This window comes from Parathielavia appendiculata (genome assembly GCF_033297405.1).
Source record: "Parathielavia appendiculata strain CBS 731.68 unplaced genomic scaffold N657scaffold_3, whole genome shotgun sequence".
Taxonomy (NCBI): domain Eukaryota; kingdom Fungi; phylum Ascomycota; class Sordariomycetes; order Sordariales; family Chaetomiaceae; genus Parathielavia; species Parathielavia appendiculata.
In genome coordinates, this window is record NW_026944222.1 from 2,002,306 (window position 1) to 2,026,013 (window position 23,708).

The window sequence follows — 23,708 nt, forward strand, 5'->3', positions numbered from 1 at the left end:
CTGTTCGTAGCTCCTCGAGCTACGTCTTGACAATCAAGCCTGCCCGTACCTGACGGAATAGAGCTTAGACTGTAGTTTAGCCCGAATACAATTGTCATTGGATTGTGCGCCTGTCCCGCCGTGACAGTTAACTACTTTTATTTTTGTATCAGTTTTTAATTTGGTAGAGGTTTCGTGAGGTTTTAGCTTATACTTGAAATAATACTTTTATTGGTAGCTTTATAAAGAATATTTCCTTACACTTTAACTAACAAAATCATTTAATTCTAAACTGTGTTAAACCTACAATAGTTCTTATTATCAATAGTAGAAGAGAACTTATTAATAAAGCATATATTTGACTATATTTGAGATATAACTAGTTATTTATGTGATAAATTAATTCTAACAAAAATTTGAAAATAGAAACTTTTGCGATAATAGCTATAAGTATTGTAACTATAGTAAGAATAGCATAATAAATATCAGGAGATCAGAAATGAAAAGATGTTGCACTAACTTTGAATAAATATCCTATGCTAAATATAAGTAGTTAATGAGAAATTTAGATAATAAAGGGATTTATTTCAAGATATTAAATCGATAACGCCTTTATTTACATCACTTATACTATCAAGTATAACGTGTTTTATCAGCGAGTGCACCATATCAGCGAGTGCACCACTGGTAAGGGCTGCACAGACACTTAGTCGAAGTACTAACAGCTTATTCCCCGCTTATTCCCGTCGTTAGTGCTGCGCCCAATTATATATGCAGCCCTTACCAGTGGTGCACTCGCTGATATGGTGCATTCGCTCATAAAACACGTTATACAGACTGTAATTATAGTATATCGCAACTACTGATTGCAGTGCATCTGTACGTCGAGTGAATCGCGTTGGTCGCAATGCACCAAGTAGATGTGGCTAGTAGATAAATAAAGCGATCGAAACCATAAATGTTACAGGGAGATGCTACTATAGATAGCAAATGAAGGCGGATACTGGGCTGGAGTGCTAAGGCTAAAGGCAATGAGTGGTTTATGCTCCAGATTTCGCTGCCGGCTTCCGTATTCACTCCAAAACCCTTCTCCAAATTCCGCAGGCCCCCTTCTCCACAGTCCCGAAAGGGCACCCACAAGCGGGAGATTTCCCGATCCATAGTTGGCCGGGGTCCGGTACTCGTCGGGTGTAGGGCGACTTTTGAGGAGAGCTGGCTGCATGTCCCGGGTCTCGGAGCTTTGTCCCGTTCTTGGCGTTGACCGCACATCACCAGCGAGCGATCACCCGAGCATCTGAGTGTCGGACACTCTGTGTCCGGGGCGAAAAGCAGAGTCGGAACTAAGATTGAGGAGCCTCCATTTCAGGACTCTCTTCGTTGGGACGTGGCCGACGAGCAATCCGCTGTTCAAGGAACCCTAAGGAAACCTGGATACTACCTTCGCCATCAAACTCCAAGTTCCAGTCAAGCAGCTGGCGTCTGCCAGCACGAGGCGGCCCGTTTAGAAGCTCGTCGAGCTGCAGCCTCTGCGGTGACGGGGTCTTGGGAGAAACTGGCAATGCAGTCCATGTAACACCTAGCTCCCCACCTTACTGACCGATCTTCAGAAGTATGAATACTGACTAACGTTACCCAAAAGTACACCTGCTTTAGAATTAACCACGCCCAAAGGAGACGTCGGAAGAGCTGTCGTATCACCCTGCACATCCTGGATCGGTCGTCTTGCATCCGCCTTGATGTCCTACGCCATCACGATGCCGAATCCCCTAAGTGTACAGCTCAAGTGATCCTTTCCCACCTTTCCACGCCAAGCAAGCAGCGTCAATGTCTACGCAGGAAACATGAGTTCGAACGTAATGACGATCAACCCTGTCTTGGGAATCGGGCTTGCTGCTGTCCTTCCCTACCCTCACTCAGTGTGCCCCTCTCATGTCCTTAGTACGAGGCTTTTGCGCATTCGGAAAGCTTTCCATGGTGATTATACGTTGAAGGTGTATCGGCTCCTCCGCAGATGGTTCCCTGCCCATCAGCCGTCAGTAGACCAGCTTGTTCAGGCAGTGAGCGCTTAGTTGCAGCCTCTGTTGTGAGTTCGCGTCATTGGGGGGTCCAGTCTTTCTTGAAGTGGCACTCACTCCTCCTGCAGACTAAGAAAAAGAGGCTGACGCCGTGTGGACGCGAAGGACAGTCTGCGTGTCGTTTGGTCTTCTTTCTCTTCTGTTTCAGCATCAACCCCCGGGCATTCTGGCATTGTGTCCTTTAATCCCCCACCACTGCTTCAAGATCCCACTGGCTAGAGGTTGAAAGCTTGTCTGACAGAGCCTGTTGACTGCTGATCGGTGATCTGGCTACTGTCAAGTCCACTACTCAGTTCGGAAGTCTGTGAGAAGTCGTCTGGTGGTTAGAAAGGGCTCAACCTTGGGAAGATATCACTCGATGATACGCAATACTGACTGGGCTTCAGCAATCCCTCAGCCCTGGCAGCCATCATCAACATAAGGCCAAGCCAGCTGGAGACCAAGCACATATCGGGGCGCATACTTACATGTCAGAGACTCCCCGCAAACCTTGGAACACAGCTGCTTCAAATAGCCGTGGCCACCTTACTCAACCGTACGGCGCCCGAGTCCGAGAGCCAGGATACCTGACTGGTCTCAACTTAGCTCGGAGGACACTAGTCAACTTTTGCCAGGCACCTTCAGCCACTTGGGTCTTTATCATGGTGGCAGAATCAAGACGGGACGCGGACAACCATATTGCTTGCGGAAGAAGAATGAGGCGGGCCAGTGCCGAAAGGAGACTTGAGAAAGCAGAGGTCACGACACACGAAGGATTTGGCATTCGTGGGCAACGGAAAGGTTCATAATCTCAAAGTAGTGCAAGCATCCATAAGCGACCTCTTCGGACAAGAAGTCATGTCCCTTGGTCACCGCTTGCTGCGAAGAAGGAGAAAGTGGAAAGCAAAAACGGTGACGACAACTGACCTTCCTTCGAGCGGTCGAAGCCTGCAGAGAAGGACCTGGGTCGCTCCTTCCTGCTCGAGCTCAAAGCAGGTTCCTGCGCCGCGATAACCACTGCCATGTTTGCTCGACGAAATCCAACCTCCAAACTTATCAACGACGACCTCTTCTTGGAAACCACGAGGGTTAGCAGCATCCTACCACCCAGGCCGGCTTCCGTGGGCTTCAGTGACGACCTTATATTGCTACTGCCCATACATTGAGTTGGCAACATTTAGTCGAGTAAGTCCAGCTTCTTTCCCGTCCACTTTGTCATGTTCGCTTGTCTCTCCTTCTGCTTTCTTGCCTATGATCACATGCATGCTCCTTCACTCCACCTCTGCAAGCAAGTTAAATCAACTGCACATCACTCCATCCTTTCGTCACGGCCACGGTTACTGGAGTGGCAGGTCCACAACCACCAGCGTTCCTTCCTTGACTGCAGCTGCTTGATGCTCCTCTCGGCCTTTCCACGTTTCCGTAAGGCAAAAAGGCACTGCTTGACTGTCTGCAACTGCCAGCAACTGGGGACCCGCGTGCCCTTAAAATCCTTCTCCTCTGCGAACTCAAGCCAAAACCTTTTCTTGGTCTGTTATGGACTCTGCTTCCGATCTTACAGCATCAACACTCCCATTCCATCCCAGACCACCGCAGTCTCTTCCATTCATCTTGCTGATAGCTCGATCCATCTTCTTAATCCCTTCTCTCCATCACTTGCATTCGACTCTTTGGTACTAACATTTCCGGTCGTTGAGTGGCTCGGTTTCTTGACGTCGATTCATCTCTGACTCTGCTTCCACCGGCCAGAGTCGATTTTGGAGGTGAGTCCACGCGTCGATTTCCCGGTTGCAACAACTGGCGCGCTCCGCCAAAGCGCACACGCGTCTTTTCTGCGAGATTTCCTCGCCTGTATTTCCTTTTCTCACTCGATTTCTGATTCTGCGATCCTCCTCCTCCTCCTCCTCCTCCTCCCTTCTCTTTTCACCAACCCAGCTCATCCTTCGTAAACCTTCATCAACCTCGGGCCTCGCCGCCACCACATCTCAACGGCATCTTTTGCAATTTGGATTCATTCGGCGCGGCATTCCTTGCTTCAGCATTACTGATACATCGTCTTGCAGAAGGCTTCATCTGTCGGAAAATCAGAATCTGCTAAGGTAGGTACAGGAGTTGCCCTCCTCCCAGTTCCTCCAGCCTCGCTGCAACAGCCCCGTCCTTCCACTCCGTTTCTTTGGCCTGGGAATTTCTACACTTTCAGTCCATTTCGAAGACTGGTTTTCTGGAGACCGTCTTCTCTGTGCAAGATTTGCTACTTTACTTCTGCCTCCCAACAACAAAACTTCACAGACATCAAGACTGATGCTGGACTTTAGGCTTCACAACGACCATGGCGACCTATCGCGCCCATACCATGTCCTCGGATGCTGGCAACAATCGCCATGCGTCGTACCCCGCATACTTGAGCGCCCAGCTTGGAAGCAACCATCAGCACGATGTTCCGGGCTCCCATGGACAGCATGTCGGAGCCCATTCCGATGCTGCCCTTGGTGCCGTGATGAGTCAATTCAGCACTCTGGCTCTCCCCCCGGCCCCCGGCACGCAGCTTCAGGCTCATCACGCCTACTGTGCTGGTCAAGAGCAGCCCGTCGCCTACCAGGGCTACTCGATGCCTTTGCACGTCGGAATGGCGCCCGATGCCGCCTACTCTTTTGGAGTCTCCGGGCAGTATCCTGTTCAGAGCGGCTTCGCGCCCTTGCCTGTCCCCTACCACACCATGCCTTACACTCCTGGTCGAGTGGCGTCCTTTGCCGAACGCAGCAGTGAGGTACCCGGTCTGGAGAATCGTCGCGGGTCCTACTCTACCACTGAGTCCACACCTGCTACGCCTTTCTTTGGCAGTGCCTCGGAGCGCGGCAGTGCGTCGAGAGTTGCCGTCTTCCGGTCGAGCTACACAACTCCTTCTCCGGAGCAGATTGTGGCTCCCAAGGCGCCCCAACCCATCGATGAGGATCTCCTCGCGCTTCTCAAACAGGACCCTCCCATCCCCGAGGCTGTTCCGGCTGTTTTCACCCCCCCCAGCCACACCAAGTCCCTTGAGCAGTGCCTGGAGAATAGAATTCATGGAAACCGCAACGTCTACATCCGCGGTCTCCATCCCACCACCGATGATGAGCTTTTGCTCCGGTATGCGTCCCGGTTCGGTAAGGTCGAGCAGAGCAAGGCCATTATTGACACCTCGACGGGCGCTTGCAAAGGGTATGTATTTCAGCTATTTACTGTGAATCCGATTGACACGTTTGCAGGTTCGGATTCGCCAAGTTTGCTGATGTGCGCGACTCCGAGAAGTGCATCCGAGGCTTCTACCATCTTGGCTATGAGGTCGGCTTTGCTCGGGTAAGTTGTCGCGCCACGCGGTTCTGGCACATGCCTTCGAAGCTGACACCGAACTAGGAGAGTTTCAATGCCAGACTCAAAGCTGAGGGTGATGAGACCTCGACAAATCTGTACCTGTCGAACCTCCCCAAGCGCCTCAATGAATCGGTCAGTTCCGTCTCCATGAGATATGGGTTTTCATGTTGACTGACGTCTACTAGGAGTTGAATGCCATTTTCGCTGGTTACCATGTCGTCTCCAGCAAGATCCTCCGTGACAGCATGGGCAACAGCCGTGGCGTCGGCTTTGCTCGGTCAGTTTCGCATTCATTCTCCAGAATGACTTGCACAGCGGTTTGCTGACACCTGTTACAGTTTCGAGACTCGTGAAGAGTGCGAGGACATAATCAAGAAGTACCACGGTGCTTCCATCGGCGAAGAAGGGATGTTGATGCAGGTTCGGTATGCGGACACACCGGCCCAGAAGGAGCTGAAGCGGATCACCGCCGAGCGTCGGCAGTTCCGCACGAACGAGTACAATATCGGAGCTTATGGCACGGCAGACGTTGGCATCCATCCCAGCATCTACAGCCCTGCTCCGTGGAATCGCCGAGGTGGCATGGGCGCTGATACGTACGCTCTCTCCATCTGCCGGACAATGGAACCCGAACTGACTCTGAACAGCCTCTTTGCACCTCGCGTCCCTTCGATCCGTGCCAGCATTGGCGGCAGCGCGAGCGTGGGCTCCTTGATGGGTCAGAGTGTGGGACACACCCCCAAGTATGACCAGCACCAGTGTCTTGGGCGGCTCCCTGAGCATCCCTACTAATCATCTGTACAGGCAGAGTATCTCGGTGCCCGGCACGGTGTCCTCTGATGACGGCCTGGGTGGTGACAACGCGACCGTCGTCGACTCCCCGACGGCGAGGAAGGGCAGTACCCAGTCATCGCCCACCGTGAAGAAGGAGAAGGCTTAGGTGTTTGTCGATGCTTTTCCCTGAGTTCAGGTCTTGGGGGTTGTGGCGACGTGTAGGACTTTTCTTGTTGGACCCCCTGACTTTCCTTATCTCTACGGTTTGTCGCAACGATATCGGATACGTCACTATCGTCATCTTGCTTTTCTTTGCTATCACAATGGCCCGGACTGGACGCGAGTCGGTTTTCAAGACAAAGTGGTTGTCAGCTCACATAATCAACTCTCTACTATGTCGGACAGGAGCAGCACAATCTTAGGGATGGACTCTTAGCCTGTTAGTCGAGGGGTGGGAAGGGCAGCCACCAACAATACTCTTTGTACGTCGTTTCATCTTTCAAGGGAAAAATGGGCTTCGATCTCGGAGCCAAGCATGACAGTATGGATCAAATGGAAGAGATCGCGCCACTTTGCATAAACCGAGGTGTGCAGCGACCTAGTGTGACTGATGGGTGGGCAACAACTCTGGCGCAGCGAAATGGACAGAGTTTCTGTGGGAGACGATTGCACGAGACGCATCAGGAGGTGGTGATTTTCGCAAGAAAATTGATTCATGTTCCATCGTTGATTGTCAGTTTCTGTAAACCTTCTTCGCTCTCTAGGGGGATTTGGTCGCCGATAACCACTTGTTCCTGGTCATCATCTTCGCTCCCGCTCTTAATCTCCTCCTCGGAGTCCTCCAAGTCGTCCGAGTCGTCGGCATCATCATTGGAATTAGCCTGCTGCTCCCGAATTGCAGCCTCCAGGTCCTTGGCCATCTTCTTGGTGAACCCAGAGGCTTCCACCGCAGCGTCTAGCCTTCTCGCGCCGTCCGTGCCAACCGTCTTCTTGGCGTCCTTGAAAAAGGGCCCTGGCGTCGTGCTCGTAAAGTGGAAGCGCCGTGAGAAGAAGCGCTTGATGCACTCGACATCGCGGTCAAAGTACATTTCGGCGTTTTGGTGGTCCATCGAGACCATCTGGGGGAAGTCGATGATGATTGGTGTGAGGATGATGTTGTCCGAGTCTTGCTCGTCTTTGTCCTCGCGAATGAGGATGTTGAACTCGTTGAAATCACCGTGGATCAAGCCGTGCTTGGCCAGTCGCAGGATCAGCCCGATCAGGTCGGCGTAGAGGCTGGCGGGGTCTGGAACGGATGAGATTTGCCGCATCGGCAAGGCGTCGATCAGGCTCATTACGATCGTGTGCCGAGACTGGGCGATAGGCTCGGGGACGGGGAAACCCTCTTCTCGCAGGGCCTGCATGAAGGCGAACTCCTTGATGGCGGCTAGCCGGGAGAGGTACATCCAGGAGGCGGACTGGCGGTTCTTGAGGTAGTCGCGGTTGGTCTTGACAGTGCGAAATGAGATGCGGCCAAGGCGGTGGATTTTGAGGACCTTTTGGGTGCCCTTGTCGTCGGCCACAACCATGATGTCGCTCTCCTTGCCGACGCCGATGCGGCTGCCGACGCTGTATACATGCTTGCGGGCGGCGTGGGTGTGCAAGGCGAGGTAGTCGAGCCCGCCGTAGCTTAGCCGGTAGCCGTCGTACTTGGCCTCCTTCATGCGCGCGATCAGGCCGGCTTTGGCGAGGGCCGAGATGGACTTGTGCACGCCGCTGGCGCCGCCCTTGAGGCGGGCAATCTTCTCGATCAAAGGGGTCGGCACAATCTCATGGTTCTTGCTGCCCATCTCTACCTGTGGGAATGGGAATGGAGTTAGTGGGGTGAAGCGGCGAACAGGGATAGAGAACAGAAACTAACTGCTGTCAACACCCTCCAATCCTCCGCCGTCAAATGGCGCATTGCCCTCGTGTCTAACTTCATGGTAACAGATGCACCTTGACCAAAGACGGACGGTGTGCCAAGTAGTTTTGGTTGCCGACTGAAAACCTTGGAGCTGAGTCTCAAAAGTAAGTCTAGTCCTAGGAGCAGCCCCTCCACATTGAAAGTGTCCCAGAAAATCATGGTCCGGTGCTGATAAGATAAGTAAGTAACCTAGATCAAGCGGGCTGCGCACTGGTCCCACCTCAATTCAGCTCAGCTTCTTGCAGGGTTTGGTTAGCACGGTGGAGAACTGACCGCTGGTTGGGCGCCTCGCCTCAAGGCGACAAGCAAGCATCGCGTAACCAAGCTGCCTGCCTTGGCCACCCGATTTGTTTAAGCTTCAAGTTTGTTTCCAACGAACATTCAGAACTCCAAATCCTTTCATCAACCCAACCAGTATCCACGATTGATTTTGCCATCAGGCGACCGGAAACGCCAATTTCCAACTCCGATACTACTCCGCGATCTCCGCTTCACCTAGCTCCTCGTCGCCGCCCGCCTGTGCTCTAGGCTATCCCCTCCATCCGAGACCCGACCATGGCGCAAGAGAGTGATCTGGCCAAGACGGCCGACAAGGGCAAGGGAAAGGCCGTTGATAATGAGACACCAAAGGACAAGGCTGGGCAGCCGGTGGCAAACGGCAAGAAGGACGACGACAAGGCCGAGTGTTTGTTTTCCCTCCCCTGCGCTGCCCACCGTCAAGGCCTTGTTCAATTTCCGGTTGCGCTAACTGTCGACACCAGCTTCAGAAGAGCTCAGTGAGGAGGACCAGCAACTGAAGAGCGAGCTTGACATGCTCGTTGAGAGGCTGACGGTTGGTCGTCGAAATCCCAGTGGCCATGTGACCCTTGCTTACCCGTGTCATCGCAGGAATCCAATGCGGAGCTTTACAAACCGGCACTCGAGGCCATGAAGACGCTCATCAAGACGTCGACTTCCTCCATGACAGCAGTCCCCAAGCCTCTAAAGTTTTTGCGGCCACACTATGAGACGATGACGAAGCTCTACGATGACTGGCCAGCCGGCGACGACAAGAATTCTTTGGCGGACGTGCTGTCCGTCATCGGAATGACCTACTCAGACGAAGAGCGCCAGGACACACTGAAATACCGCCTCCTCGCCCCCACTCAGGATATTGGGTCTTGGGGCCACGAATACGTTCGCCACCTCGCGCTCGAGATTGGCGAGGTCTACGCGAAGCGCATTGCCGCCGACGAGCCAACCGCAGACCTGGTTGACCTTGCGCTAATGCTTGTGCCTCTTTTCTTGAAGAGCAACCAGGAGGCAGACGCCGTCGACTTGATGAGCGAGCTTGAGATCATTGAGGAGCTGCCCAAGTTCCTTGACGAAAATACCTATGGAAGGGTCTGCTTGTACATGGTCTCAATGGTCAACCTGCTCACTTACCCGGAGAACGAGCAGTTCCTGCGGGTGGCGCACAGCATTTACAAGACCTACAAGCAGTACACTCAGGCCATGGTGCTTGCCATTAGGCTCAACGACCACGAGCTCATCGAGACCGACTTCGATGATGCACCAGACCCGGCGCTCAAGAAGCAACTCGCCTTCCTCGTCGCCCGTCAGCGGATATGCCTGGATCACCCGAGGGAGACGCCGGATGACGAGGAGATTGTGGAATGCCTCGGTAACGTGAAACTACCGGAACACTTCAAGGCCCTCGGCAAGGAGCTGAACATTCTCGAGCCCAAAACGACCGAGGACATCTACAAGAGCCACCTGGAGAGCAGCCGAGTGGCTGGTCTGACCAACTTTGATTCGGCCCGCAACAACTTGGCAGCAGCCTTTGTCAACGCGTTTGTGAACGCCGGTTTCGGAAACGACAAGATGATGCTTGTTGAGAAGGATAAGGAAAGCTGGGTGTGGAAGACTAAGGAGGAGGGCATGATGTCTACAGTGGCTTCCCTGGGAACACTGATGATGTGGGATATTGAGAACGGGCTAGATCAGGTCGACAAGTACACCTACCTCGACGAGGAGCAGATTCAGGCCGGCGCCTATCTTGCGATAGGAATCATGAACTCGGGCATTCGGTTGGATTCGGAGCCTGCCTTGGCTCTGCTCGCCGACAACGACAAGCTCAATCACAAAAACCCCCTGATCAGGGTAGCCGCGATCATGGGCCTCGGCTTGTCGTATGCTGGTTCCAACAAGGAGGAGCTACTGGCCTACCTCCTGCCCATCATCTCCGACACTAGCCAAGAGATGCGTGTGTCGGCAATGGCTGCGCTGGCTTGCGGTTTGGTGTTTGTCGGGTCTTCGCATGCAGAGGCTGGCGAGGCCATCATCATGACCTTGCTGGACGATGAGCGCAAGAGCCAACTCACAGATAAGTGGACGCGCTTCCTCGCGCTCGGCTTGGGTCTGCTTTACTTTGGCCGTCAAGAAGAGGTTGATGTTGTACTCGAGACTTTGAAGGTCGTCGAGCACCCAATGGCGAAGCCGACATCTGTTCTTGCGTCCATCTGCGCCTGGGCTGGCACCGGCGCTGTGCTCAAGATCCAGGAGCTCCTGCACCTGTGCAATGAGCACATGGAGGAATCCGACGAAAAGAAGGGCGACGAGCTGCTCCAGGCTTATGCTGTGCTCGGTATCGGCTTGATTGCCATGGGCGAGGATGTTGGCCAGGACATGGTCCTCCGCCACTTCGGCCATCTCATGCACTACGGTGAGGCCAACATCCGAAGGACGGTGCCCCTGGCCATGGGCCTCGTGAGCCCCAGCAATCCGCAAATGAAGATCTACGACACGCTTTCACGGTACAGCCACGACAACGACAACGATGTCGCCATCAACGCCATATTCGCCATGGGCCTTCTGGGTGCCGGTACCAACAATGCCAGGCTGGCACAGCTCTTGCGTCAGCTCGCCAGCTATTACCACAGGGACCAGGAATCCTTGTTCATGGTGCGCATCGCGCAGGGCCTTCTGCACATGGGCAAGGGCACCTTATCCATCAACCCCTTCCATACCGACCGTCAGATCCTGTCGCGCGTCTCAGCCGCCGGCCTGCTCGCCGTCCTCGTGGCCATGATTGATGCGAAGCAGCTCATTACGTCCAACTCGCACTACCTGCTCTATTTCCTTGTCACGGCCATGCACCCGCGCTTCCTGGTCACGTTGGACGAGAGCCTCAAGCCGCTAACGGTCAACGTGCGTGTCGGTCAGGCCGTCGACGTGGTTGGCCAGGCCGGCCGTCCCAAGACCATCACCGGGTGGCAGACACAGAGCACGCCCGTGCTGCTCGCATACGGCGAGCGCGCCGAGCTCGAAGACGAGGAGTATATTAGTCTCAGCAGTACCCTCGAGGGCCTGGTCATTTTGCGCAAGGTATGTCTGGGTAACTCCGTCCTCTGAAGGTCCGTCACATGCTAACTCCATGCCAATACAGAACCCGGAATGGGAGGGTGGTAAATAAGCCATGAGGCGGGGCTCATTTGAATCAAGGGACCAAGAAGCAGAAGAGACGGCTTCCGGCCGAAGAATGGATGACGGATGTGTACAGTAGAATAAAGGTAAATGAGCTCGACCCGGGTCATTTATTGAGGTGGCAGGGCCAGCCGCCGCGGCGGTCCTGGACGGGTTCTGGTTGCTAAAATGCTATCATCATGTCTTCTGGGTGGCTTGCCCCCATATACTGTGATAGTGCTCTCCATGCCTGCCCTTGAGGAGACCGTGCCGGCGGAACGCGAACCCGAGCAGATGGAAGATGCGCGACTCTTATTGCTCAAGACAAAGCAGGGTCTGCAGACAACTGAATTAGCAAACACATCGGTACATGTACCCATCCACATCGATCCATTGTAGACAGAACCCCTTTTCTGCTGTCCAACGCACTTCCATTTGCCCAGAACCAAAACTCCTTGCTTGATAAATTCAAACAAACGCGGCAGTGAGTCAAGGAGTTCCCAGGATTTCCATACCAATCAACGGACCAAGCAACCAGCCCATTTCAAACCCAACCCCTCGGACATTTCAGCCAACTTAACTTTACACATAGAGCCAACGCAGATTTTACTTCTTAATCCCAAAGATATTCCTCTTCTTCTTCTCTTTATCCTTCTTCCCCGACCCCTCGGAACTAGGCAAGGACGGGGACGAGGCAGCTCCACTACTCAGCGTCATGCCAGCGAGCGCCTTGGTCGGGGCCCGGGCACCGCCGGGCGGCATCTGGCGGGCCATGCCCGTGGCAACCTGGGGCGGCAGCTGCTGTTGAGCTTGTTTCGGTTGTTGCTGGATCAGCGGCGGGGCGGGCCGCTCAAACAGGTGGGCGGGGGCCCTCGGCGGGGGGCGGTCCATGGGCAGATCGAGGCGGCTTCGGTCAGTCTTGAGGACGCGCAGGTCGGCGATGAAGCGGGCCGGGGTGAGCATGTGGCTCGTGGCGAGGAAGACGTCGCGGTTGTGCTTCTCAGACACCTCGTAGCATGCGCGGGCCTCGGAGTAGGTGGCGCCGCCGGCGACAAAGACGATGATGCGTTGGCGGTTCTCGGCCTGGCGACGGTTGGCCGAAGCCCAGCGCGGAGCGGCCGAGCGGAGGGAGGCCTGGTGCGTGAGCGACTCGGCGCCCGCGTCTGCGGGGGGGACAATGTAGGGGAAGAGGGCGGGGTCGAGATCGCCGGCGCAGGCGCGCTCAAGCATGTGCTTGACGGCCGGCTCGAAGCGAGAGAGGGCGTATTCTTCGTCGGGAACTGCAGTTTTGGGGTTGAGCGGGAAGAGCGGAGGGGCGGGTTGGCGGGGCTCTTTGAACTCCTTCAGGGGGCGGGCGCCGAGAAGGTCGAGGTTTTCAATGACTGCTTGGTCCTGGCTGTCACGCGACCGTTGCAATGATGCGTGCCAAAGAAGGCGAGTGATATCTTTGTCAATCATGCCGTCCCGATAGAGGGCATAGATGGCGATAAGACGCAACCTGTCCGCCGGTGCGACCGCTGGGTCATCCAACAGGCGGACAATCTGATCGAGGATGTTCTTGGGTTTCTTGTAGTCCTCATCGAGGCCCGTGGCCAAGGTTTGTTCTACTGAGGCAATGTCTGCGAGCTTGTACTTTTGGAAGATGTTCATGGCTTCCTGCGCCATGGTGAGGTGAAGAGCATATGCCTGCTTCATCTCCTGGAATTGTGGCAACCCCGCCAGCATATCCCTGATGTCGTGGAGGGTTGTGGCGTTAGCATTCTTTCCCGCAAGCTGGGGGTTCTGGTCAATGAACTTCTGGAAGTCACTCATGAGCTTGTCAATGGTGTCCTTCATGTGGCGATGCCGGTTGCTAACCCAGACGGGGTCTTTCTCCGCAAGCTCCATGTCCTTTTCTTGCGCGTCGGGCGTGTTCTCATCAGCAGCCATGCGGAAGGTCATCTTGCCATCTTCCCGGTCTTTTATTGGGAGCAGGTCGTGAGCCATGGCCTGGTAGGTGAACTCGTGTAGCAGCGGGGCCATCAGGTCCATTGACCTGTCCGTGATGAGCAAGACAGACTGGGGCCGCTGTGACGGAGGGGGAAAGTTGCGGTCCCACTGTTGATAGCCGTCTAGCTCCTGCTGGACGAAGCGGGCCAGATGTAGGCACAAGACCCTCGCTTCATGCCTGGCGTGCTCGGGCGGCTGGTAGTACCGGATCTTGGGCAGCTCCTGCAAAGTGATACAAATCGAGGCGATCTAGCGGGCAGCCTCCTTAGCAAAACAAAACTCTCGCGGCTTTTTCACTCTGGTATGATCCGAGGAGCTCGTACCTTTGACGCCAATGTCCGCAAGTGGCGTGCCACGAGGTCGTTGCAGGTGGGGTTGTACAACACGAGGAAGCTCGAGGGGTCTTGGAAGGTGATGAGGTGGGACTCGCGTGGGTAGAAGTCGACCAGCAGCATGTCAGGGGGTGCTACACAGGCAGCGTGAGCATAACGGTGCCATAAAGCGTCAAAGACAACGACGACCTGGCATACCTGCCATCTGCCTCCGGGCGCCATCCAGGCGCCGTTGCAGGGGATCCGGCACTGAACCAGTCCAAATGATGAAGGCCCTCCTGTACCTGCGGCGCTCAAAGTCGGCGAGAAGACAATCGACAATGTGTGGTTGTGGTGTGAGGATGTATATGGCGTCCATGTCTGGATTCATCTCCCTCCGCTCCTCGATTCGCTCGATGTCTAGGACCGGCTTAGTGCTGAGTGACCCGTCATGAGTCAAGTAACACGGAGGCATACTGGCAATATTGTGACTGAGAATTTCATCTTCGACGACCGAACTGTTAATGATCCTCTTTGCTGTTTCGTCGACCACGAGGACTTTCCACTGGGCGGACAGGCGGGCAAGGTTAGAGCGGGGCTCACTTGGACGAGGGGCAGAGAGCCTGAGGGAGGAGCTCACATCGTTCGGGGCAGTTCTGCGGATAGCATCGATGATGGCTATGGAAACTTGTTATCGATACCGCATACGGACCACCAGAGGAGACAGTTGTGTCCGGAAGAGGAAGCCAGCTTACCTTTGGCATGCTCCTTGATGATGGAGGGGCCGTCCATAGCGCACGCGGTGAGGCCAGAGCCCAGCTCAAGCCCCAACAGCAAGCTTTCGATAAACGGCCAACAGAAAAAAGTTCGAATAGAGGGCGCGAGAAGGCCGGAGGGAGGAGGGGCGGATGCGAAAGCTTAACGGTGCTGAAAGGGTTCTCAAATCGACACTTCGAAACAAGGTGTTGTTCGATTGAGACATGTCAACCAAGGTGCAGCGGGATCGGGCATTGCGCCAGTCCGGGGTACAGAGACAAAATTTAGCCCTAACCCTTCACTCCCACGAGGTGCTTCTGTTTCATCATCTATGGCAGTCCAACCTTCAACGCGCTTCTACACTTCAGACGATGTAAACTCATCGGTGTTTACAACACAGATTGTGAAAACATAGCCATGTCGGAATCTATGCACGATCAACAGAAATGCAGTCCGCACGCGGTGGGATGAGTGACAAAGTTCCGTCTTGCTGGTGTCGTCCACTGAATGGACACACAGAGGTTCTGTACCGGTATGGCATGGCGGACATCGGGGCCCCCACCCCCTTACAAACTGGTCGGGGGAACGGTTATTCCCGCAGTTGCCTGCCATTGGCTGCCTTGACCTTTGCCAATTGGCCTCCTGGCGCTGTTTTTGGTATCCGACTGCTTGGGTCGGTAAGCCGCATGGCTTGCTACATTGTGGAACCGGGACCACAAACTGCAGGAAACGCTTCACTTCGGTTTCCAGCATCGAGATTCAAGACACACGTCGCCGCTGTCGATGTGGCGATCCAGGGCATCGTCCTGAGCTGGACATCATCCGTGGGCTGGCGAAGCCTGTTGGGACTGGTACTTGTATCTCACTCCTGCTAGTACCATTCTCTGTAGTACCCTCCAAAAAAGCGGGGGAATCAAGGCCAGTTGTGTCGGGCTGCCACATGAGACATGTGGATGGAGGTACTTGCCAACCACCTCTGGCCTCTCCCGCGCCCTGCCTCGACTGCCTCGAGCCCGTTTGGGGAGTTTCTGCGTCAGCAAGCTAGGATCCTGGTCTGCAATCTCCCACTCCAAAGACGTGCCACTCACTACTGCAGCCATGCTGAATCCCCGTTCTCCTCCTCCAATGGACCAGGTTGGCTCCCACATGGTGTCTGCATCTCCCGCTTATCAGCACTCGTGAGATTCTTTAGCTAACCCCACAGCAAACTTACTGTGTTGTTTCTGGGCTAAAGACCTTCCAGTCTCGGTGGGTGAAACGGCATCGACCTGCAGCTGACTTGCCGGTTTGAGCTTCTTGCTGCTGAATCCTGTGCTGCCAGCATCTCCATTCTCCAGGATGGGATGGAAGACACGTACCACTCTTTTGGAGCCCTTATGATTCTTCTTACTGTCATGCCTTCGCCTCATACTACAGCATGTCATGAAACGTCTCTCCTAGCGATCTGAAATCCGTAACTTTAAGCCCTCTCAAAGCCCATTTTCACTTCGTCTTCTTCTCCATCCCTACCATGTCTTCCACCGCTCCCATTTCCGAAGTAGAAAGGGACAGTCCTCGTCAGCTTGAGAGTCAGAACCAGCATGAGCCTCAACAGGAGAAGTCGCCTTCCCAGACCAAGTACTCGTTCATGAAGAATCTCCTCTCATCTCTGAGGGTAAAAGAGGGCGAGGTCTACGAGGCCAACTACGACAGGAAGCCAAGATGGTATCGAAGACTGGTGGACGCCGGGGTTGAAGAGAATGGCATCATGCCAATTCCTCTGGAGCAGCGGATCTCAACCCGGTACAGCAACCTCTTTACTGTCTTTTTCACCTGCCTTTTATGTCTGCTCCCGTAAGACCTCGCTCCCTACGGTCGAGAAGTCCAGTCGCTGGCCAGGCGGCTGACTGCATCTCTCGCCAACAGAATTCCGACCGGCATGCTGGCCACACTTGGCATGGGCCTGAGCCTGAGAGACGCGTCGCTCATCATCCTCTTCTTCGCACTGCTCACCTCTATCCCACCCGCTTTCATGGGCATTGGCGGCATGGAGACAGGTCTGCGCCAGCTCATACAGGCCCGATATTCGTTTGGGTGCGTACGACAGCGGCTTCGGTCCTTCTTATTGTTACTCCTGTTCCGCTACCTCTTCCATTCGGGCCCTCTTTTGTCCTCCTATAAACTTATGTGCTGACAGCTGGCCAAAGTCTCTACTTTGTCATGGTACCACTCCTCCTCAACGCCGCCACCCTGACGGGGTTCTCCCTCCTCTCGGCCGTTGTGGGCGGCCAGACTTTGAGCTCCTTGAACACGGACAAGGTCAACGTCGACGTTGGCATCGTCATCATCTGCCTCGTCGCCTTCGCCGTATCGCTGCTCGGGTTCAACGCCCTCCATCTCTGGGAGCGCTGGGCTTGGATCCCCAACCTGATATCGATAGTCATCGCTGTCGGCTGTGGCGGCAGTCATCTCCATCTCCAGGGCGAGGCGCGGCCTGCAACGCCGTCCCAGGTTCTGACGTTCGGCTGCCTGATCGCGGGCTACTGCATCACCTTTGGTGGCACCGTCTCGGATTACTCCATCTATCACAAACCTCACCGGGTATCCAGGTAGGCTTGAATTTCCTGCCCTCCACCTCCCCGAGCGGCCGTTCACAGCAGCCGAGCTAAGGGCAACCAGAATCAGAGTCTTTCTCTACATCTACTCCGGCCTCCTGTTTCCATCCGTCCCGCTTCTCATCCTCGGCGCCGCCATCGGCGGTGCAGTCCCCAACGTGCCCTCCTGGGAACAAGCGTATCATGCCACGGGAGTCGGCGGCGTCATGAGCGAGATGCTGGCCCCGGCGGGGGGTTTCGGCAGATTCGTTCTCGTCGTCCTGGCCCTCAGCGTGATCGGCAACATTGCCATCTCCATGTACAGCGTTGCGCTCAACCTGCAGATGCTGCTGCCCTTCTTTGCCAAAGTGCATCGATTTCTGTTCATCCTGGCAACCATGGCCATCATGATTCCCATGGCAATCCGCGCGGCCGAAGCTTGGGAGGAGAGTCTGACCAATTTCTTGGCAGTCATTGGTTACTGGGCGGGGTGCTTCGACGCGGTGCTGATCGTAGAGCTGCTGGTGTTCCGCCGAATGGACTACTCGACGTACGATCACGGTATTTGGAATGTCGGAGAGAAGCTACCGTCGGGGTTGGCCGCAATTGGGGCCTCGCTGGTGAGTCTGGCGCTGGTCGTTCCCGGCATGGCAGCGCCGTGGTATACGGGTCTCATTGCGAAAACGACGGGAGACATTGGGTTCGAAATGGCGTTTGTCGTGACGGCAATTAGCTATATGCCGTTTCGCTGGCTGGAAATTAGGTGGAGAGGGCATTTGTAAAGCCAGTCCTGCACCTCGCAGGGAAACAGAGATTTGCTCTTAGAGGAACGGAAGATGACACCTGCCGTTCATCTTGAAACCCTCCCGCACAACACCACATCCTCCCCCAACGGGCACCACGTCACGTCCGTCAGCCTCACCGGCGGCGCCGGCTTCCCGTTCTCACCAGCGGTCCTCGGGGGCGACACCACCACACCTCCTTGACCAAGCCATGTGGGCGCAATAGTCACAATCACCGAATCAACAAACCGATTCACGGGCGGCGCCAGCAGCGAGTTAATCACGTCCCCGCCACCCTCAATCATGACACTCCCCAACCCCTCCCTCTTCAACGCCCGCAGCACATCCTCCCACTCAAACCTTTCCCCCTCCCTCCTCGCCTCCAGTGGAATATACCTCCCCCCAACCGCCTCCAGAACCTTCCTCCTCCCCTCGTCCACCACCGTCCCAGAATTAACCAAAACCCACGGCCCCAACCCTCTCTGCTCTCTTGCCAGCACCACAACCTTACTCCCCTCATGCACCTCCCACCGCGCCCGCGGATCCAGCACCACCGGCCGCGGCTGTCTTGCGGCTAATGACACCTCCGTGTTGTCGTCCTCGAGAAAGACAAGCCGTGAATTCAGGCCCGGATCGTCGGCCACGGCCGTCCCGGCGCCGATGAGGATCCCGTCGTGGTGGGCGCGCAGGAAGTGCGTCATGGCTTTGGACTGAGATCCCGAGAGGGCCGTGCGGACGCCTGGCGCGAGGGACAAAGCCGCGTCGAGGGAGTGGGCGTAGGTGAGGGTTACGTGCGGGAATGGAGTGATTCCCGAGGAGGAGCCGGAGGAGGAAGAGGAAGCGACCGGGGGTAGGTAGGGTTGGATAAGGGCGGCATGGTGGGAGGGGAAGGTGAGCGGTTCTTGTTGTTGAGATTGAGGTTGGGTTTGGGTTGACATGGTGGGTAAAAACCTGGTGTCCGACAAAGAAGAAGGTGATGAGTGTAATATTGATGAATGATGGGCCGAGTTGCTCAAAGGCGCTGCCAAGACAGATGCGTTCTCTTGTATAACTGTTCGCCAGTTTGAGTCGTCGAGCGGCGTTTCAGAGGACCGCTGTGATACCTGCATCATGCTGCATGCTCCGCCACATCTTGCGCGAGAAGCTCGCAGTCAACCGGCGGATCCGGGGGCTGGCAACTTTCGATTTACACGCGCCTTTCGCAGTCAAAATTCTTAGTCAAGTTGAGATCAATTGATGAACGGAAAGTTACTGCACAGATGCTATGACGTAACAGAACAGTACGGCCCTTAGCTGAGCAGGCGTGCACTACCTTCCTCGGTAATAACGTTACCATGAGATAAGGTTAACGGCCGTCGTATAGAGTACTCTGTAAGCAACTTCGATCCATCAAATTGCGAAAAGAAGCTTTCCAAGGTGCTCAGAGTTAGATCTGTCTTGCAAGCGATCTGCAAAGTTGATAAGGCTTGGAGAAAAGTCAGAATCGGGACTAGCATTCGACAACAAAAACTATAAACGGGTCGGAACAAAGATGGTGGGCATTGGTTGTCGATCGCGATGAGCTCAAAGAGTGATGGCCGGATGGGATGGAGATTGCCCGTCTCCGGCAGATGCGGGAGCTTCTTGTCATGCCAAGCCCTGTGCTCAAACACTTTGTACCATCCGCATCAAACCCTCACGCGTCTCATATGAAGCAATGCCGAGCACCCGGCCTGGTAATATTCCCGCCAGAGTAGCAATCTTTCACTCAGTCAGCCCAGTGACACGTACTTTCGCCAACACAGCCACGCCTCGCCACGCAGGATCACCCGCATTTGTTCAAGCCGACATACTCTCCAACGGAGCGCTGCACCCTCCATTTCTTGCGACACAGTTCCTGCAACCTCTAACACCGTCTCAAACTCTTCCCCACCACTCTAACTGCGCTTGTTCGTCGCCCGCTCAGAGACCTCGTCGCCCATTTCCAAGCAACGCTCAACATACCTTACCAAGTACGACATCACTCAATTTCTAGCACAATGTCGCAAAAATACGACCAGCCGCCCGCCTACAGCGCTCCCCAGCAGCCACAGCCATCCTACTACCAGAACCAGGGCGGCGCCGCAGCGGGCTACTACCAGCAACAACCGCAGATGGGCTACGGCCAGCATCAACCGCAGATGGGCTACGGCCAGCCGGCGCCGCAGGGGGGTTACTACCTGCCGCAAGGGCAGCCGCAGCAGAAAAAGAGCGGACCGGTGAGTGTTTCTGTTTGAGATTATCGTGTGGTGGTCTCCTTTTCTCAGGTGTCAATCATGCTGACGTCACGTCGTTGGGCAGGGTGTGTTTGAGGCGTGTCTTGCTGGCATGGCCTGCTGTTGCTGCTTGGACATTTTGTTCTAGACAGCCAAATGGGAAATCAAATCGGTACCATGAGAGAGCGAGGTGGCCGTCGACAAAAACATATTCCGGATGATTCACCGCTCAACCGACGTCCGGCGCAGGCTGGTCCGGTCCAGCGCGGCTCGCAGGAAAATCTCGATGGAACACCGAATGTCCGACTAAAAGGGCCGACGGAAGAGGGAAGCTTTTTGCGCGGGATATGGATGGGTCGGCATTGGGCAGAAACAGCGCCAGGGGTGCAGTTTCGCAGCATAGGAAGGGATGGGCGTACAGCGGCGCGACGACTACGACAATTTTCTACGGATCTCCTATGTCGCGGTTTCGGAATTCTTTGTGTTTCGGTAGAACTTGTACTCAACCAGGTGTCTGCCTCTTTTAGGGTATGCGCCATAGGGGCCGCCAATAGGCGGTGGTATGCTGAATATCCAATACTTCCTTTAACACTCCCCGTCACCTCAGAGAGTGGCAAATAGCCGCTCGTAGTTGTCGTTGGCCTCCTTGATCCAATCGTGCGAGTAGATCATTTTTTGCACGTCCGGGCTGGCCCACTTGTCGGGCAGCGAGCCCGTCTTGCCGTTCTGGCGGAACTCGCGATCCCGCTCCTCCTTGGCCTTGCCCTCCCCGAGGTGCAGGATGCGCCCAGAGTGCGCGGCCAGGTCGACCAGCGCGGTGCAGTGCGGCTTGCGCAGCACCTCGTACACTTTCAGCGTCTTAGTCAGCGTCTCGGGGTCGTGCACCTTGTCCGCGGGTATCTTGCTGACGACCTCGGCCAGAACGGCGCCGTCCTCGATTGCCATGGCTGCTCCCTGACTAAGGTGAGGCAAGGTCGGGTGGCATGCATCGCCGAGCAGCGCCACCGATCCGTGCACCCACGTGGGCAGCGGTTTGTGCACGCGCAGCTTCCACTCGCACACCTCGCCGTCAGGCACTAGGTTGAGCATGCGCTGCACGAGCGGGCAAAAGTCCTCGTACACCTTGAGCATGTCCGTCTTGGAGCCGCGGGTCGTGTAGGTGGCGTTGGTCGCCGACGCAAAGTGGTCGTCGGGTTGCGCCGACGAAAGGTTGTAGATCTGCTTGTTGCTGACGGGGTAGGCGATGATGTGCCGCCGCTCGCCGACCCAGCGCACCACCGTGTCGCTCTCCAAGAGCTCCAGCATTTCCGGGTCGTGCTCCATCTCAGATCTCTTGAGCATGATGCGGTACGCGGCTTGGCCTGTGTCCTCCTCCTGCGACTCGGTGCCTAGCTCGGCAAGCATCTGCGTGCGCGTCCGCGACTTGATGCCGTCCGCCGCGAGTAACAGGTCGGCCTCGAGCGTGTACTCGTCGCCGTCGCGCGGCTTGAACGTGACGCTGGGTTGGGGGCCGAACGAGTTGATCCGGACCAGCGCCGTCGAGAAGTGAAACTTGATGGCGCTCTCCTTCTTGCAGCCGTTGAGCAGACCGCCCGCGAGCGACGACCGGTGTCCGGTGCAGTGTGGAAACCCATACTTCTCTTCGATGTCGGGCATCTCGACGTGTGAGAGCTCGATGTTAGTGCTCCCCTCTGCGACCCAATCAGTTACACCCCCGGGTCGATCAGGCACGACTATTGTTGAGGTTTTACTTACGCCTGATGCTGGTTCCCCTGACGTTGGTTGCCTCCGCGAAGATCTCTTGCCAGCATCCGAGACGGTCAAGTACACGGACGACGTTGGGAGGCATCTGGATGCCAGCGCCAACAAAGCCAAGGTTGGAAGCCGTCTCGAAGACATCAATGTGCTTGAATCCCTTCTTGGCGAAGGCTAGGGCTGTCCCCAACCCGCCCATGCCTGCAGAGCAGGTTAGCACCCGCTGTCGCTGCCTGAAGGGATCGGTGAGGGAACAATGTAAACATACCCGCACCGATGATGACGATGCGCATATCGCGGATGTCCGCCATGGCAGCGAATTGGCGATGCGGTCTAAGGTAGTGATTGTGTAGTCGGTATATGTTCAGAGAATTAGGCCGAGTGCTGCGTAGGTTGGTGAACAGGTCGAGCTTGGTAGTTTAAGAGTTGCTCGAAGAGGCAATTGGCTCGAGATATGTGAAATGCCAGGACATTGGAGAAATGGTTAAAGTAAAACCGTGCCTTCCTAGGTCCCTCACGTCCATATATACACCGGCCGCGATGTCCCTGGGTCTAGCTCTCGGCACCTGCTGTCGCAGACACACCCGCTACCCACGTACGCTTCAAGCCATCCCACATCGTGATTCGTGTAGCATGCGGCGCCGCATCGGGGAGCAAGTGGGCCGTGGCTGGCGTAGTGCCCTTTTGACCGGAGCCTTCCATCGTCAGTCACATTCTTCAAGAGTTATCCCAATCCTCGAAGGACATGTCTGCAGGAGCACTCTGGAAAAGGGGCCTTGCGGTGAGTGTGGGGTGTCAAACCCTGGAGCCTCGGTGGTGCGGGGAAGACCCAGTGCCGGGACAATCTTGGGACCGCCGCCAATCCCGTTGGTCGGGATTCACAAGCTGCTTAGGGAAATGGATTGGCCGATGCATACACCGGAGACCGCCCGGCCAGTCGATCTATAGGCCATGGACTCCATAAGTTGACGAGTTCCGGCCAAGCTCTCAGCCGACATTCCAGGTTCGTCGGCCTGGCCTGTTGTGTTTCTAACGTTCTTCCATGATGCTGCGTGTTCTCGGCCTTTCGTGGTAAAAAGCCATGGAATTTGAACTTTAACTCCTGGCATCGGTGTCGTTCCTCGGAGCTTGAAAAACTCCCGCCAGCAGAAGGTTGTTCCTGGATTCAGCCCTAGTTTGTTTGTTAGAGCATGCCCAATAGTTGGAATGAAAAAGAATAAAAAAAGACATATTGCGGTAGATGGGAATGCAAAAGCACGAATGTGGCATGAAAAAGAAGAGATAATAGAGAGAAAAGAAAACAGAATGCCACACATGATTTGTTTCTTGTTCTCAATTCAGACGCTACAGAACAAACCAGGGCTGGATTATAGTTGTTTGAAACTGTCCTTTCGGAGGTTGGCGAAAGAGTCTCATTTGAACATCGGTCAGAGTTAACTTTGTTTGTAAGCCGACAAGAGTTTGTCTTTGCATCAAAAAGCGTGGAAGCCTGGAATATAGCAGGTGACGGCAGCCGGCTTTCCGTTCCGGGTCGTCAAGCAGGCCAGGACTACGGATCGGTGAATTGGAGCTTTCTCCCCCGGATCCAGCATTAGACATCTTAACAGCGACTCAAAACTTTCTCGCTATGCATGCGAGGATATTTAGGCTTCGCCTTCTGCCATCCAAGCTGTTACGCTGAGTTGGATGACCTGCTCGCGTTATCTCAAAGTGGTCGCTGGATTGGGACGATCTGCTCCCCCCTGCGAGACATGTTTCGGC

The 23,708-nt window shown here is 55.2% G+C and overlaps 10 protein-coding genes across 10 annotated transcripts; 4 read left to right on the forward strand and 6 right to left on the reverse strand.

Moving 5' to 3' along the window:
* Positions 1–1,072: 1,072 nt before the first annotated feature.
* N657DRAFT_642923 (uncharacterized protein) lies at positions 1,073–1,711 on the reverse strand. Its single transcript, XM_062792437.1, has one exon. It carries the CDS (start codon positions 1,705–1,707, stop codon positions 1,444–1,446), a length of 264 nt encoding a protein of 87 aa, XP_062649910.1. The 5' UTR covers positions 1,708–1,711; the 3' UTR covers positions 1,073–1,443.
* A 2,651-nt stretch (positions 1,712–4,362) lies between these two features.
* N657DRAFT_569243 (uncharacterized protein) lies at positions 4,363–6,324 on the forward strand (the record flags this gene model as incomplete). The annotated part of the gene is made up of 7 exons (XM_062788648.1): positions 4,363–5,231; positions 5,279–5,369; positions 5,427–5,516; positions 5,570–5,661; positions 5,723–5,980; positions 6,032–6,127; positions 6,189–6,324. The coding sequence occupies 7 exons, from the start codon at positions 4,363–4,365 to the stop codon at positions 6,322–6,324; spliced, it is 1,632 nt and encodes a 543-aa protein (XP_062649911.1).
* A 547-nt stretch (positions 6,325–6,871) lies between these two features.
* On the reverse strand, positions 6,872–8,121 carry N657DRAFT_567595 (RIO1-domain-containing protein; the record flags this gene model as incomplete). Its single annotated transcript, XM_062788526.1, has 2 exons — positions 6,872–7,993; positions 8,059–8,121. The coding sequence occupies 2 exons, from the start codon at positions 8,119–8,121 to the stop codon at positions 6,872–6,874; spliced, it is 1,185 nt and encodes a 394-aa protein (XP_062649912.1).
* Positions 8,122–8,574: 453 nt separating this feature from the next.
* Positions 8,575–11,895, forward strand: N657DRAFT_592279 (26S proteasome regulatory complex, non-ATPase subcomplex, Rpn1 subunit). The gene is made up of 4 exons (XM_062789926.1): positions 8,575–8,788; positions 8,865–8,935; positions 8,992–11,469; positions 11,531–11,895. The coding sequence occupies exons 1-4, from the start codon at positions 8,659–8,661 to the stop codon at positions 11,555–11,557; spliced, it is 2,706 nt and encodes a 901-aa protein (XP_062649913.1). The 5' UTR covers positions 8,575–8,658; the 3' UTR covers positions 11,558–11,895.
* A 258-nt stretch (positions 11,896–12,153) lies between these two features.
* On the reverse strand, positions 12,154–14,639 carry N657DRAFT_679132 (Sec1-like protein; the record flags this gene model as incomplete). The annotated part of the gene is made up of 5 exons (XM_062796150.1): positions 12,154–13,785; positions 13,860–14,002; positions 14,067–14,267; positions 14,325–14,525; positions 14,603–14,639. 5 exons carry the CDS (start codon positions 14,637–14,639, stop codon positions 12,154–12,156), a joined length of 2,214 nt encoding a protein of 737 aa, XP_062649914.1.
* Positions 14,640–16,230: 1,591 nt separating this feature from the next.
* Positions 16,231–17,958, forward strand: N657DRAFT_567802 (uncharacterized protein; the record flags this gene model as incomplete). The annotated part of the gene is made up of 4 exons (XM_062788544.1): positions 16,231–16,436; positions 16,509–16,676; positions 16,790–17,191; positions 17,262–17,958. The coding sequence occupies 4 exons, from the start codon at positions 16,231–16,233 to the stop codon at positions 17,956–17,958; spliced, it is 1,473 nt and encodes a 490-aa protein (XP_062649915.1).
* Positions 17,959–17,992: 34 nt separating this feature from the next.
* N657DRAFT_295314 (uncharacterized protein) lies at positions 17,993–19,358 on the reverse strand. The gene is made up of 2 exons (XM_062786656.1): positions 19,271–19,358; positions 17,993–19,154 (listed from the first exon to the last, which is right to left on the reverse strand). The coding sequence occupies exon 2, from the start codon at positions 19,068–19,070 to the stop codon at positions 18,027–18,029; it is 1,044 nt and encodes a 347-aa protein (XP_062649916.1). The 5' UTR covers positions 19,071–19,154; positions 19,271–19,358; the 3' UTR covers positions 17,993–18,026.
* N657DRAFT_295253 (uncharacterized protein) lies at positions 19,302–20,604 on the forward strand. Its single transcript, XM_062786654.1, has 3 exons — positions 19,302–19,949; positions 20,012–20,195; positions 20,278–20,604. Exons 1-3 carry the CDS (start codon positions 19,532–19,534, stop codon positions 20,411–20,413), a joined length of 738 nt encoding a protein of 245 aa, XP_062649917.1. The 5' UTR covers positions 19,302–19,531; the 3' UTR covers positions 20,414–20,604.
* On the reverse strand, positions 20,384–22,488 carry N657DRAFT_295159 (FAD/NAD(P)-binding domain-containing protein). The gene is made up of 3 exons (XM_062786653.1): positions 22,216–22,488; positions 21,948–22,148; positions 20,384–21,883 (listed from the first exon to the last, which is right to left on the reverse strand). Exons 1-3 carry the CDS (start codon positions 22,256–22,258, stop codon positions 20,796–20,798), a joined length of 1,332 nt encoding a protein of 443 aa, XP_062649918.1. The 5' UTR covers positions 22,259–22,488; the 3' UTR covers positions 20,384–20,795.
* On the reverse strand, positions 22,482–23,420 carry N657DRAFT_295311 (uncharacterized protein). Its single transcript, XM_062786655.1, has 2 exons — positions 22,749–23,420; positions 22,482–22,628 (listed from the first exon to the last, which is right to left on the reverse strand). Exon 1 carries the CDS (start codon positions 23,261–23,263, stop codon positions 22,826–22,828), a length of 438 nt encoding a protein of 145 aa, XP_062649919.1. The 5' UTR covers positions 23,264–23,420; the 3' UTR covers positions 22,482–22,628; positions 22,749–22,825.
* Between the last annotated feature and the right edge of the window lie 288 nt (positions 23,421–23,708).

Coding starts and splice junctions, on each gene's coding strand:
- N657DRAFT_642923 (XM_062792437.1), bottom strand. CDS start 1,707: ATGCAAGACGACCGATCCAGGATGTGCAGGGTGATACGACAGCTCTTC.
- N657DRAFT_592279 (XM_062789926.1), top strand. CDS start 8,659: ATGGCGCAAGAGAGTGATCTGGCCAAGACGGCCGACAAGGGCAAGGGA. Junction 8,789..8,864: donor GGACGACGACAAGGCCGAGT/GTTTGTTTTCCC, acceptor TGTCGACACCAG/CTTCAGAAGAGCTCAGTGAG. Junction 8,936..8,991: donor TGCTCGTTGAGAGGCTGACG/GTTGGTCGTCGA, acceptor GTGTCATCGCAG/GAATCCAATGCGGAGCTTTA.
- N657DRAFT_295314 (XM_062786656.1), bottom strand. CDS start 19,070: ATGATGCAGGTATCACAGCGGTCCTCTGAAACGCCGCTCGACGACTCA.
- N657DRAFT_295253 (XM_062786654.1), top strand. CDS start 19,532: ATGGCCGGATGGGATGGAGATTGCCCGTCTCCGGCAGATGCGGGAGCT. Junction 19,950..20,011: donor CGCTCAACATACCTTACCAA/GTACGACATCAC, acceptor GCCCGCCTACAG/CGCTCCCCAGCAGCCACAGC. Junction 20,196..20,277: donor AGCAGAAAAAGAGCGGACCG/GTGAGTGTTTCT, acceptor GTCGTTGGGCAG/GGTGTGTTTGAGGCGTGTCT.
- N657DRAFT_295159 (XM_062786653.1), bottom strand. CDS start 22,258: ATGGCGGACATCCGCGATATGCGCATCGTCATCATCGGTGCGG. Junction 22,149..22,215: donor CATCGTCATCATCGGTGCGG/GTATGTTTACAT, acceptor CCTGCTCTGCAG/GCATGGGCGGGTTGGGGACA. Junction 21,884..21,947: donor CAGGGGAACCAGCATCAGGC/GTAAGTAAAACC, acceptor ATTGGGTCGCAG/AGGGGAGCACTAACATCGAG.
- N657DRAFT_295311 (XM_062786655.1), bottom strand. CDS start 23,263: ATGTGTGGCATTCTGTTTTCTTTTCTCTCTATTATCTCTTCTTTTTCA.